This window comes from Vulpes vulpes, chromosome 11 (assembly GCF_048418805.1).
Source record: "Vulpes vulpes isolate BD-2025 chromosome 11, VulVul3, whole genome shotgun sequence".
NCBI classification, from domain to species: domain Eukaryota; kingdom Metazoa; phylum Chordata; class Mammalia; order Carnivora; family Canidae; genus Vulpes; species Vulpes vulpes.
Genome location: NC_132790.1, coordinates 44,584,692 through 44,599,540, shown reverse-complemented (window position 1 = coordinate 44,599,540; position 14,849 = coordinate 44,584,692). Strand labels below are relative to the sequence as shown.

The window sequence follows — 14,849 nt, the reverse complement described above, 5'->3', positions numbered from 1 at the left end:
TTTATTGAATTTCAATGTGAAATGTATGATTTTATTCTTTAAAGATTCAAATATAACAAACTCCTGGTTTGGAGAACCCACTTGTCTATAAAGTTTGCATAATCACACTTTCTCCCTCTTCAGAATCTCCAGCAGTTTTTATATAGCAGTATAATTCAGGTATTCATTCATAGAAGTCATGACATTATTTCATATCAATTTTTTTATATGTATAGGATAGTCATTGGTATCGTATAGTCATGATTAGTCAAAGTGCTGGCCTTAAGGTTCTGTAAAATCCTGAATTGTCTTTTGAGTATCAAAGAAAAGCAAAGTACATTTGTTAGAGTTTAGATTGACTATGCTTCTGCCAGTTCTTAAGTTTAAAGCTTATGTGTAATGTATGGTCTTTTTATCTGTACCTGTATATGATGAAAAGTTGTTAAATGTTTTTTTAATCTATGAACAATAATAAAAGTAACTAGGATATTAAATTAGTTAATGCTCCTAAGTATTGGATGCATGAAACTTTTCTATTAATATGTACCTTTATCTTCATTCTTTGAGACCTTTTTCACATGCAGCTTTTATATAACATACTACCCAAGCATAAATAACATTTATGATTTTATTTAATGGAGTTAACAAGAAGTTACTCTAGAAGTAAATGTTAGTGAATGAATAGAAACATGGTGAATGTCATTAAATATGACAGGGTAACATACTTGACAAAATTTTTTTTACCTGTTTCCTTAATTAGTCCCAGAAATATGTCTGTATACAGGTATATATTTTATGCAGCAAATTTTTAATATTTTTAAATGTCTCACTTAAAATGTATATCTGCTTTTCAGCCTAAGCCTTGTCAGTACTGTAACATAATTGCAGCATTTATTGGTACAAAGTGTCAGCGTTGTACAAATTCAGAAAAAAAATATGGACCACCTCAGACCTGTGAACAGTGCAAACAGCAGTGTGCTTTTGATCGAAAGGAGGAAGGAAGAAGAAAGGTATTTATATTATGATATCTTCTGGAAATTAAAACACATGAGTTGGGAGTTAGTTTAATGAATACACTGCTGATAGGTGATACATCCTTTGGATCCCTGAAAACAGGTAATTAGATAGAAGTGCAGGAACAGTGTATTTTCTCCTTGTTTGCATCATACATAGATTTGTGTTGATCAGTTGAGATGACTATTTTAAAAAAGTATTCTGTGCTAGCTATTCTGTACTGTTTGGTTATCCAACATTTTGTTCAGGAGAATTACTAATTGCTTTTAAATCCTGTCAGCTACTTACCCTTTTGCTGGGTACTTGAAGTTGCTGGTGTGAAAAAAATACCTGATGGCACATTAACATGTATAATTCAAAGCTTTGTGCCTTTTGGCTTGGGACTCATGCTCATGTTTTAAACCATTGTTTGTTTTTTCTATCTACAATGACTTAAAAAGTATGTATGTGCCTGTGGCATTCCTCTGCTGATCAGCAGCATTCACACAGTCGTCCTGTTGGTTGTCAGTTTCAGTTGATTTGGAGGATGATTGTCTCTTTGAGAAGCTCCCCCGGGTTCTTCCACAGCAGTATATGTACCCTAGTTGCAAGGCATGTTTCTCCAGCGCATCTTGTGTGAACAAGATGTAGGAGAAAGAAACCTAATATTATTTTTATAGGGTTTTCTCTTAATTTTGGAAAGAAGTCTCTTTTCCCTTGACACATGTACAGTTGGTCCTCATTATTCATGGTAGATAAGTTCTATCAAGTTGCTGCAAACACTGAATTAGCGAATATTGAACTATTCCTCTAAGGGGGCAGGATAGATGAGTTTCTTGCCTCTGGTCACAACATGGTAATCATTTGATCAGTACTTAATCTCGTTTTGTGGATGTTATATTTTAATGTAAAAAGCTTTCTTTTTTTTTTTTTTTAAAGATTTTATTTATTTATTCATGAGAGACACAGAGGGAGAGAGAGGCAGAGACACAGGCAGAGGAAGAAGCAGGCTCCATACAGGGAGCCTGACATGGGACTCGATCCCGGGTCTCCAGGATCACACCCTGGGCCGAAGGCAGGCGCTAAACCGCTGAGCCACCCAGGGATCCCCCTATATCTTAATGTAAATTGTTATTCGATTACATTCAAATCATGGCAAAACAGCACTGCATAGCTGAAAGGAACTTATTCAGGAGAGGTATTTTCTAACATAAGGTATATCACAGCTTTCTTGCCCTAGAGAACACTATACATCACTTAAGCACTACACTTGGAGACCATTAGAAGCAGCGGAATCACCAGTAGAAAGCATAGATGGAGAAAACATGGCACTAAATAGACCGTGAAAAGCACACTTGTTTATGACACAAGAGCTGAGAGAAGAAGGCCACAGAGTGTCACCTTGTTAATCCTCTACAAGAAACATTTGCTGTCTGGCTACAGAAATTTTTTGCTGCTATGTGTGTTTGTGAATGATCATGAAAGCACTGCAAATTTATTTGGGGTTACAGATAAATTTTAGCAAATAGGTGATGAATTTGCAAATGGGAAGCCTGCGAATGAGAATCAAATGTATATGTCATTCAAGTTCTCCTCGTTTTTATAAACTAACATTTTCACTGTAGTGGGAGCTACTTTGTCATTTTAGTGATTACACAGTGATTTAAAAATTCAGGCCAGTGCTTAGGTAAGATTCTTGGAAGTATGTCAATTTATGCTTTAAAGCTCTCGAAATTAAAAAATGCCTCAAAACTGATGGAAGTCCTTACATCATCCTCACCAATTTTACAATATATACCAAATGAGCATTTTCCCAAGTTTCAGAAAAGTCTAATTTTATTTCCATTTTGTAACAGTGTGTGTGTGTGTGTGTGTGTGTGTGAGAGAGAGAGAGAGAGAGAGAGAGAGAGATAGCGCGCGCATGTGCATGGGTGAGAGGGCATGCACTAGAAGTTGAACAGTTTATCTTTCACTTATACTCAGTCTCCAGGTGCATTTAATCTAATGCAGATATTTTCTTTAAAAAGGTTGATGGAAAGTTATTATGCTGGCTCTGTACTTTATCATACAAGAGAGTTTTACAGAAGACAAAAGAACAAAGGAAGAGCCTGGGATCTTCACATTCAAACTCATCTTCTTCATCTCTTACCGAGAAAGACCAGCATCATTCAAAACATCATCACCATCATCATCACCATCACCATCGTCACAGCAGTAGCCATCACAAGTAAGTACTTTGAAATCAGGTTTTCTAAAAATCTCCTGGTATTTTAATGCCATATATTGGTGTTTAACTTTTTGCAAATACTACTTTTGTGCAAATCTTGTTTCCATTGTATATGGTAAGCTTCTTGAGTATTTAGGGTCTTTTCCCTACTTTATTCAAGATACAGGCACACCTTGTTTTATCACATTTTTCTTTATTGTGCTTCACAGATACTGCAGTTTTTACAAATTGAGGGGTTGTAGTAACCCTACATTGAGCAAGTGTATGGGCACCATTTTCCAACAGCATTTACTCACTTCACATTTCTGCATCATGTTTTGGTAATTCTCAAAATATTTCAAATATTTTTCCTTATTTGTCATGGTGATCTGTGATCAGTGCTTCATGACTTGCTGAAAGTTCGGATGGTGGCATTAGCATTTTTTAGCAACAATTTTTTAATTTACTTTTTTAAGGTATCTAATTGTTTGGCACACTTAGTAGACTATAGTATGGTATAAACATAAATTAGGTGCACTGGGAAACAAATTTTGACTTGCTTTATTGCAATATTATTTTTATTGGATGGTTTAGAATCCAACCCACAGTATCTTTGAGGTAAGCATGTATAAAATTATACACGTGGAGTGTGTTTAGCTGTTTACTATAAAAATAGGACATGTAGGGAATAACATGTGATCATATGTAATTCCATAACGCATGTTAATTCCCATATATTTTATATGATCATATAAAGTCAAAATACAAGTACACTAGAGTTAATTAATACTTCATTGGTCTGTGTTATGAAAGGCTTCAATATTCTTTCTTTGTTTAAATGATTGTTAGGGTTTTACTATAAAAGTTATATTTTCAGTTATAAATACAAATTATGGTTATATGGAGTTATATTCACCAGTTATCACTAATTCGTTTTACTTAAACCAGTGACTAGAATATATACATTCAATGTTTTTATAGAACAGATTCCGAGACTATCATTTGTGATCATGATAGAAACATTCTAAATCTTGAAGTTTCCAAAAGTATGAAAAATAATTTTTTTTTTAAAAGAATTTATTTATTCATGAGAGACATGGAGAGAGAGAGAGGCAGAGGGAGAAGCAGACTCCATGCAGGGAGCCCCATGTGGGACTCGATCCCAGTACTCCAGGATCATGCCTGAGCCTAAGGCAGACACTCAACCGCTGGCATCCTGAAAAATAGTATTTTAAACAGGCAATACTTTGCTTTTTTTTTAAACACATAGGCAGAAATTCTATTCAAATATAAACAACTACTTGATTTTTAAAGTGCCTTAGGGGAAAAGAGTTATATAGTGGTAATATGTGTATAGCATAAAGTTGCTTGAACTGTGGTTTTGGTCTTCATGGAAAAATCAAGAATATTAAAGCACAAACTAAACAAAATGGACAAAATAGGGGCATGTTAACCAGTTTTCAGAAGAATTTGTTTTTTCCCAAATTTCTGTATGAGACTTCTAGGTAGATAAAACATAATTTCATTTATCAAAAATCAATGCCTACCACATTTAAGAACACATTTTTAGACTATAATATAGTGCTAATTATAACAAGATTTGATTCTAATTGTAGGCAAGCACATATTATGAAGTTTTATTGAGGTACTGATGTTTGCTTAAGCAGTTTTTCCACTTGCCTTACCCCATTGTAGTGCTTTCTGGGTGTCAGAGTGGTCATATAGTGACTTCTCTAGCTCTTCTGAAGAAATCTTGTGGTGCTTTCTTTCAGAATATCCCAAGGAACAAAGGAACATAAATCTTTCTTGTTTTTGCTTCTTTAAGAAAAACTATGAAAAAAAAAAAGAAAAACTATGATAAAGTAACTATCATAATGGCATCCATTGGACCTACTCTTCTTAAAACTCAGTTGAATTACCCTTTCCCTGTTCTTACTAGATAAATTTTTCTTAGCGCGTGATAAGACACACTCAATATATGTATAAAGATCAGATTCTGTGACTGTAACTTAATCTTTAGAAAGAATAACAGGTATCAAAATAAAAGGAATAAGGATAAAATTAGCCTTTAATTTTTTTTTTCCTTTTTATTGCTGAAGAAATAGAAATACTGTTTTGTATTTGATGGATGTAGACCATTTAATGAGTAGGCAACCAGTTGGTGAGGTTCTATCCTAAGTTCAGTGGGTGAGAACAATTATGAGGAGCATACCTATTGTGATAAACAGTGATGCGTGGGGATAGAGGAAGGCAAAAACAAGTCAATCTGGATCCAGGAGTGGCCATCTCAGAAAGCAAAGATGAATTCCAAGTGTTTTGTTAAGTATTTTAATATGTTGTTTCTCAGTTTGAGATCCTGATATTGTTGTTAATTCATGTGTGATAATATGGTTTACTAATGCTTATGATGAAAATTGTAAAAGAAAGGGCAACTGAGTTCCTCCGTAGGGTTGGCATTTATTTTTTAAATTTTTAAAAATTTTTTTAAGGGTTGGCATTTATCGCCACAAATAATAACTCAGGTTTATAGAATTACGTCATTTTCCCCCAAGTTGGTATTTATTTATAGCTGATTTTAACATGGTCTGATTTTTTTTTTTTTACTTTTGCTTGAAAAACTTATCTAGCTACAATAGTAAATTTTATACGCATAAATATACACACATATTTTTATTTACTGTGTATATACTAGTAGTGTAGAAAGTGCTTTTATGTATATAAACTCATTTAAGTCTGATATCCCTTACAAGGTATTAAATTATACCCATTTTACAGCTGAGGGAACTAAGCCTCAGGAATTTTGGGTAACTGGCAGAAGGTCACACAGCTTAGGTCTTTTAACATCTTATATTGTATAAGTATGTGATGTCTGGTACATAGGAGATGCTCTATACATGTTGAATCAATAAACTAGGGATTAATACAGGATTGACTGATATGCAACCATAAGAAAACTGGTAAGATTGATAGTAAATTAAAAAGTTGTTATTGGCATTATGGCATAATGGAAGAGAATTAGTAATATGACTTTATTTAATTATAAGTAAAAGTAGAATCATTTCTTACTATGGAATTTCCCAGTATTTTCAGCATGTCTATTCCACAGTACTGACTAAAACATCCAGAGACTTTGGAGATGGTTCTTAGGAAAGAAACAAATTACAATATTTCATGATTCAATGTGACACACTATTATGAACAACTTGAATTATTCCAAAGGAGAAATCTGTACATAGGATTATTAGGAAGGTGTTAACTTTAAAGATAAAACATTTTCTGTCTGAAATAGTAACGGCAGCCTAAGTGTGATGACTGTCATACTTTATGATTATAGAATCTTATCATGGTTGAGTTTTGTGCTTATATACCCCAATTCTTAGTATGATATTAAACTGACTTTTGGAAAATGATCTGAATAAAAGGAGAATTTAATCCCCATCACTGTACTTTTGTTAAAGAACTTAAGATGCCTAGCAGTTATTGAATTTATCTCAATAGAATATGATTTATTCAGTATATATATTAGTTTAGTTCAAAAACTTAATTGAATATGCTTTCTCTGAACAAAAGATTCTTAACATACATAATTTGAGTCCATTAGGAAGAATGCTGTTAAATGTAGAGGTATTAAATAAATGTTGTTGTTAGATGTCATTTGTATATTTTTCAGAATCAGCAATCTGAGTCCAGAACAAGAGCAGGGACTATGGAAACAGAGGTAAATATGTCAATATATTTTCTGAAGTATTTTGAAACGTGTATTTTTTTAATGTGACTTCCCTTTAACTTTGTTATTTATACTTTTAAAAAAATCAGTGATATTCGGTAATATTTTAGGGGGAAAAGAATAACTTATCACTTGAGGCTTCTGCCCTTTTTTACTCTAATTATTCTTATTAATGTTTGGTTTCAGCCATAAATCCTCTGCAGCAATTCAGAATGAAACTCCAAAGAAAAAGCCCAAATTGGAATCTAAGCCATCTAATGGAGATAGGTAAAAATGAATTCCTTTAGCGCTACAAAAATTCAAGTTAGCTAAACAGTTACAGTTGATTGACAGTTATTACTAGGTAAAAGAATAGAAACGTATTTTCTGCATTGACTTTTTTGAGTCACCAAGAAGAGTAAACCATAATTAGTTTAAAATTTTAACTTAATTTTGGCAATAAGCAAGTGGCACTGAACTGTTGTTCTATTTGGGGAATACATTGGGTTTTGAAAAGAAAACAAATCTGAATAGAACATTCTCTTGATCTTAATTATTCTTCAGTGAAACACAAATCTAAAAATCTTAAGTGTGATGTTTTAAATTGACCTGCTTGGAAAATGTATTTAAATTTAAAGTATTATGAGCGTGAGTTTGTTTTAGTTCATTAGCCAAAAGTTTGCTGATGTTACTGTACAAATTGGCTGCCTATTGCTTTACACTAGAAGTATTGACCCCCTAAAAGCTAATACTGAATTATATTTCTGCAGGTGTATGTAATGTGTGCCATTAGTAAGGTAATTTGCCAGTTGCATCCATTTCTGTCAGGTACATATTTTTTTGCATTAGCCTTAAGGATGTTTGTGGAATTGTCTAATTTATGCAATTTGAACACCTGCTAATTTTCCTTCTACTTCATTTAACTCTGTTTTACTTTTTTCTTTTTAGTAGCTCTATAAATCAGTCAGCAGATAGTGGGGGAACAGACAATTTTGTCCTTATAAGTCAACTGAAAGAAGAAGTGATGTCGCTTAAACGTCTCTTACAGCAGAGAGACCAGACCATTTTAGAAAAAGATAAAAAGGTAAGAACATGGTTCGCTGAAGCCTGGTAAGATTTACATCTTGAGTTTTGCTTGAAAATTCCAAGTTTTATTAGACTTTAATAATTTGGTAATGTTTCTTGTGCATGATTCTTACAAGACACATTACAAAAGCCAAATTGGAATGTAAGCTGTTAATGAAGATAGGTGAAAATGGCCTTTCAGAATCTTAGTTCTAAGAATTAACCGAGAGCTAATTGAAGTTGTGATAATGTCTGAACATTAGTTTTCAGTAAATCCATAGTTTAAAAATAAGCCTAATGCCTTAATTTGAAAATGACAGGTAAATGGAATATGTGAATTCTTATGATTTGAAAAAGTAATTGAATATATATAGTCTTTGACATACCAATTATATATTTGGTAAAAAGTGGTGCTATGGGAATTTCCTGTGTGGTAGTCGGTGATTAGCAATAGGTGTCTAAGATCATTTTGTAGGAAATAAGTTTACTTCTGACTTGTCAGTTAGATGAAGAGTATCAAATATGTTGTCAATTTAGTGAAAAGTTTTTAGCACTTTATTAACTTGAGCAGAATGCTTTCACATTTTTGGTCCTGTTTTTTAAAAATGGGAATATTAATACTATTTCAGGAGATGGTCGTTACGATTGAATGAAAATATAAAGTACTACAGCTCCTGCCTTGTATAAGTGCTTGTAACTGCTATTACTGATGTTGGGTCATCTTTGAGGATAGAACCAACTTTTGTACTTGTTTATAGTCTTAAACTTTTCTTTTTTGACTTATTTCAAATATCTTATACAATAGGAAAACATTAAAAACATTCCTTTAAAATTATGAATAAGCCTTGATTATAAGTATGTGTATGAATTATTTCTATTTCTGAGTATCTGTAGTGGTAGTTGAATCTGAGCTTGGCATTTAATAACTTGTGTTAAATTTTCTCACATCTTGATGGTTAGTGGATTTAAATTTATTTTAATATATTTGTACCTTACTTTAAGCAAATTCAGTATATGAAATTTAGGATTGATGTAAGTTAAAAATAGGATAGTTATGAGTGTCTTATTTTTTTATGGTTCCTTTTAACAGAATTTTTTGAATTAATGAGCTTTTATTGAAATTTGTTTTATGCATAAAATTTTAGGGACATTTCTATTGCACAAAGATTTATCTATATTACTCTAAGTAGTTCTAGGTAAAAGTTGAATAAAACAGTAATTTTGCTTTAAAGCAACAATTCCAAAACTAAGTTAATAATGCATTGTGGAATTTGACTTTTTTAGATTTTTTTTTCTATACCTGACTCTTCTGTGTTAGTGCAGTTTGTTGAAAGTTTTCTGCTTTTGTTAGTGTTTTTTCAAAAAAACAAAACAAAACTAGTAGGAAGGAAATAAGCCATGTTGTAAGGAAAATAATAATTCTAAGCTTAAAATAGCTATATATTTGCTATTTTCTCTTACAATGTAAATCTACAACAACCAAGATATTTTCTTAAGTTTATTTCACTTTATTCAATGACTTCTAGAACCAGCCATGTATCCTCAAGTGATCATGAAGATACAAAAATGGGCAAATTGGGCATAATCCTTATCTTCTAGAAATTCATAATCTGAAGGCAACACACAGTTGAGTGACAAGAATAATTATCTTAGCTGATCTGATGTGAACTGACATTTCAGAACAGGAATTCCTTTGTAATGTAGAAAACAGGGAATTCAGTTATTCTTTGAATTTGGCAAAAGCAAGGACTTTTATTTCAGACAATAAGAATATAATACATCATAACTTCCTTTCTCTTTTTGCTGTTACATATCTTTGAGTTTACTGTCTAGTAGGTGATTACAAAAAAGAACATTCAAATCTTTAACGTTTGTACATAATGAAAAACCATTTAAAAATAACCAGAAGCTGCTTCTCCATGGTTCTAATAACATAATGATATAATATGAACTTACCTTTTAGTTTGAAGTCGTAAGGATTTTGTATTTTCATGTATGTCATTGATATTTAAGAAGAACATGTAGCTTCCTTAAACCACTGATTTTTTTTTTTTCTTACATTTGTCTATGTGAAAATTTTAAAGTAACTCCCTTTTCTTTCTCATTCCGTGTTAGTTGAGCTTCTGTGCTTTTTTGTTTTATCTCAAGTCTTGGGTGGTATTGGATACATAATTCTGGACATAAATTTTAAAGTAAAAACAATATAGCTCATGGTTGATAAAACCACTCCTGTTTGTACTTGCCCAGTGTGAAATTTTCTTCTTTTGTCTTTGAAAGATTATTTTAACCTGAAACTACTATTAACATTTCTTTGTTTATATATGATGTGAAATATGTTGTAATTGACACAGTTTTTTCTGGTATTAGCCATTAAGCTTTCCTGTTGGTATACCAGTTGCCAAACTCTGTGTCCAAAAAAGCCATCTGTAAATTGAAAAAAAAAAAAAAAAAAGGCATCTTCTCAAAAGTTTTACTGATAGTTCAGTATTATCTTACCATTAAAATATACTGTAGTAAAATAGATTAACTTTCATTTCACAAAACAGATTCTAAATTATAAATTTCAGGAAACTGCTAACATCTTCCACTTCTGTAATGAATTGTGAATTTATAATGAAGAATGTTTAAAATGATGTGTTTGTACATTATTATATTTTTTACATGTGCACATATATGTATTTATATGCTTGTTTGTCTGTCTCTCAGTTAACTGAACTAAAGGCGGACTTTCAGTACCAAGAGTCAAATTTGAGAACAAAAATGAACAGTATGGAAAAAGCGCACAAAGAAACTGTGGAACAACTTCAGGTAAATGACATTATTTATATGAACTGTTAGGCAAGGAGGGCTAACCTACTTAATTGTTAATAATAATATTTTAGACTAGTATTAGTATCCCTATCTTATGTGTATTTGGTACAGTTTTAGCTTCGATTTTGACTTTTTTTTTTTTTTTTTTATTTGAGAGAGCAAAGAGGGTCAGCAAAGAGCACGAGCAGTAGAGGGAGAATCAGATCCCCGCTGAATGGGGAATCTGATGTGGGGCTTGATCTTAGGACCCCGGGATCATGGCCTGAGCCAAAGGCAGATAAATGACTGAGCCACCCAGGGGCCCCTGATTTTGACTTTTTAACTCCTGCTTCCACTAAGAATTATTGCTTGAAATCACTCAGTAAGGTGATTCAGTATATTAATTCTGAAAACTTTTCCTAAACTTAATATGGGGTTTTCTGAGGATCCCAATGGAGTACGTTCATTGTGTGAAAAACAAAAAATTAAAGATCAGATTCATGAAACTATGGTGGAAATAAGGTCTTTAGTACACTGTGCAATCATTCTTCCTGTTTCCTCCCAGATAATGGGAAGGAGGTGGGTGTACAAAACCAGTTCCCAGAGACCTCAAGTGGAGGAAATTTATGCTACGTGCAGTGATGAAAGGCAAAAGAGTGCACTTTAACTGTCGTACTGTGATTTTCAGGGTGCCAAAGAGGATTCTGCTGTGTGCTGCAGCAGGGAGCCTCTAGTGACCTAGGCCAAGGCCAGCCTCCAGGAGTACTGCAAAGTATACTCAGGAGGATTTCAATATACAGAGCAACTGAATGGTGAAGCCAACAATCACCATAGTGTCAAAGAGGGTGGTATCTGATGTCCAGCATGCAGAGATGGAGAGCATCCAGCAGGGATACATGTTATTCCCTTATTTATTTAAGGCTTTTCTCACCTTGATTTCAGAAATCTAGAAATCAGACCACACTAAATTAATTACATGTTCTTTTGATTTATACATTCTGATGTCTGAAGAATTAATCTTTGGGTAACAGGGTTTTAAATTTCAATAGTTTTAAGTCTTAAAATCCTATAGGATGCATGCCAGCACATAGACTTTAGACTTGATGGGAGAGTGCAGCTTGGGAAGGAAACGAATAATACTGCCCTGCATTTTTTTTTATCATTACAACACTAGGGTACATATGCTGTTTCTACCTTTTGGGTTGTATTCCTCATACTTCTTTGAGGGTAGCTTAAATTGAATGAAATCGTAAAATGTATCTAGGAACCTGCTAAAATCTGAATTACAGCCGTATTCTTAACATTGGTTTTAACATTTGTTTTGAAGACAAACCTTGTAGAACCTGGCACATAGTAGGCACTCAATTTGTTGAATGAGTATTGATTTATGGAAGTGTCCATATGCCTTCTGTCCTGAGAAATTGTCCATATAATTGGGGTTCTTATACATTATCATCCACCAGTATGTGTTTGTTTTATGATTTTCTTATTTTTCTCATTGAGTTATTAATGTTGAAGGATTACTTGGCAGCATAATTTTCTGCATGATGATCTCTGATTTAAAGTGGTATAACCAAAACTCTGGAGTAAATCCAGAATTGAGTAACAGAAAAACTGTGAGCAATACTTAAATTTATGATAAAACTTAGTATGACTCACTGTCCAAAAGAGCAATTTGTTGTTTTACTTTGTTATTGTAAACAAAGGGGACCTCCTCTTTGACATCTTAGCCTGATCGGTATCCTGGTCAGTAGCTGAACTTTGATGTGATAGAACAGCAACTAATATTTATATAGCAGCATAGCGTCTCTAACATGATACCACATAGGCTGTGTTATTTGCTTTTTCCAGTAACTGAGTTTCCATTTTACAGATGAAATGGTGGTCACAATTAATCAGAACTGACATAGAAACCTACATCTTGTGACTGAGATTAAACTTTACTTCTCTTGTGTTCCCGCCCCCTAGGTCACTCAGGTTTCTGTTCCGTGTTATCAGATCACTTCCCTCTGTCTTTTTTGTTAATTGCCAGAGATATTCTGCTGGTTGTGTACCCTCTCTTAACTGTAGTCCCTTCAGCAACCATGTACTAGAAGGGTTTTCTGTCCAGTTGGGAAACATAGTTAACTATTTTTCTTTTTGTGATCACAACCCTGTAGCAGAAAATTTACTATGTTCTAATAGTTCTCAGAACACTTTAAAACTATTAAACCTGGAAAATCAGCAGTATCACAAAAAATTGTGCAAAATGCCAAAACAACCTGAATTGTCTAAAATAAGAATTCCAATTTTATTTAGGAACTATGTTAATAAAGGGGATTAAGATTTGAGTGCCTACTAGGTATCAACCTCTGTGTTAGGCTAAGTGTTTTATATATTTGATTAGTTCTTTTAGCTCCTTTTGAGGTGGTGGTGAAGTTCTGTTTTATCCGTGAGAAAATAGATTCCAGGTTTACATAGCAAGATCTGTGTTACTCCAGATATCCTTTCTTTTAGGCCACTGTTTCTAAACATTTTTAGCTTAACTTGTTAAGAGTTTTAAGTTATTTGATTTTTGCAGGATGCATAATACAGAAGTAACGTTAGGATAAAAATTTTGAACATGTACATAATTTTTACATTAAAATATATTTTTAGTGTACCTAAATTAGAATAAGGCAGATTTGGACTTACCTCCATTTAACAACTGATACGTTTATTCAACCTAAGGGCTTTTTTTGTTACATAATTTATTAGTGCTGCATTTAGGAGATTGAGTATATAAATGCAAATTGAAAATTAGCTGCTAAAAAATTAAAAGGGAAAACTGCTTTCAACACCTAATGTTTGATTTCTTGCGTTTCATACTTAAATTATGAAAATTACGAACTCTTGGATTTTTGTCTTTGTTTCCTATTGATGACTGAGAAAAGATAATTTGAATATTAACTTTTTAATGATTTGGCATGTCCGTATAAAAGGTTTTGGATAAATATACCTTATACATCTGATGGTGATCTCTTTGAGGCACATTTGTGAACATACTGCTTTTTTTATGGCCTTCATTAATCTGTATTTTAAGATTTCTGGTTTTGGGGCAGCCCGAGTGGCTCAGCAGTTTAGCGCCATCTTCAACCCAGGGTGTGATCCTGGAGACCTGGGATCAAGTCCCATGTCAGGCTCCCAGCATGGAGCCTGCTTTCTCCCTCTGCCTGTGTCTCTGCCTCTCCCTCTCTGTCTTCCTCTCTCTTTGTGTCTCTCATGAATATATAAATAAAATCTTTAAAAAAAAGATTTCTGGTTTTGGCAAGAGAGTCTATTGTAGTTAGAAATTAAATAACATGTAGTTGACAATAAAAAGAAAACAATATAAAACTATTACACTGACTAAGATTGGTCAGCTGAGTAATAAACCAGTTGATCTTAAGTGTACTCACTTGACTTACCACTAACTACCAGGCATTCTCATTATTTGTCTTGAGTTTCTCAAACTTTAATTTTAAAGGGAAAATGAAAATCCTTTTAAGTTCTTTACAGTTTTATAGATTTAAAATTGGAATTGAATTTGAAATTTAAACTTTTTCTTTTTTTCCTTAAAGAGGACTGGGGGTGGAAGGACAGAGGGAGAGGGAGAGAGCCTTAAGCAGGTTCCATGTCCAGCACAGAGCCTGACGCAGGGCTTGATCTTACAACCCTGAGATCACAACTTGAGCTGAAGAGTCAGATGCTTAACCAACTGAGCCCCGTAAGCACCCCTGAGATTGAAACTTTTGTCACCTTACTTAACTAATTAATAGGGGAGAAATTGCTGTTAATCATGCAGTCAGACATAAAAATGGTTAGATTTGCAAATATGAGATCATTCTAAGAATATTTGTATTTAGGAGTAATAGGCATTAATAGGAGAGAGTTTGGTTGAAGAAAGATGGAGGAGTCGAAGTACAAAGCTTTGGAAAGGTTTATGTTCCATGAAACTGGCTTAAGATGGTGTACAGAGAAGGTGCAGGGTGTTATCTTGCCACCCAAAGGCCAAAATTAGAGTAGGAGATGAAGCACTGGGATTTACAAAAAAAAAAAAAAAAAAAGTATTATGTAGATAATAAAAAGTCTTAAGACTTGTGAAGGAAAATA

At 33.2% G+C, this 14,849-nt stretch overlaps 1 protein-coding gene across 8 annotated transcripts in view; it reads left to right on the top strand.

Annotated features, from left to right (window-relative positions):
* The window catches only part of FAM76B (family with sequence similarity 76 member B), a 30,675-nt gene that overhangs the window by 2,388 nt on the left and 13,438 nt on the right, over positions 1 to 14,849 (top strand). For 4 of the 8 annotated variants that reach the window (XM_025993264.2, XM_072726245.1, XM_072726246.1 and 1 more), the window contains 6 exons: positions 834 to 989; positions 3,000 to 3,199; positions 6,849 to 6,896; positions 7,092 to 7,172; positions 7,836 to 7,968; positions 10,656 to 10,757. In XM_025993264.2, coding sequence (XP_025849049.1) covers positions 834 to 989; positions 3,000 to 3,199; positions 6,849 to 6,896; positions 7,092 to 7,172; positions 7,836 to 7,968; positions 10,656 to 10,757 — 720 coding nt within the window. Of the gene's footprint in view, positions 1 to 833; positions 990 to 2,999; positions 3,200 to 6,848; positions 6,897 to 7,091; positions 7,173 to 7,832; positions 7,969 to 10,655; positions 10,758 to 14,849 lie in introns of all 8 variants that reach the window. The other 4 variants (XM_025993263.2, XM_025993265.2, XM_025993266.2 and 1 more) reach the window with 1 other exon arrangement.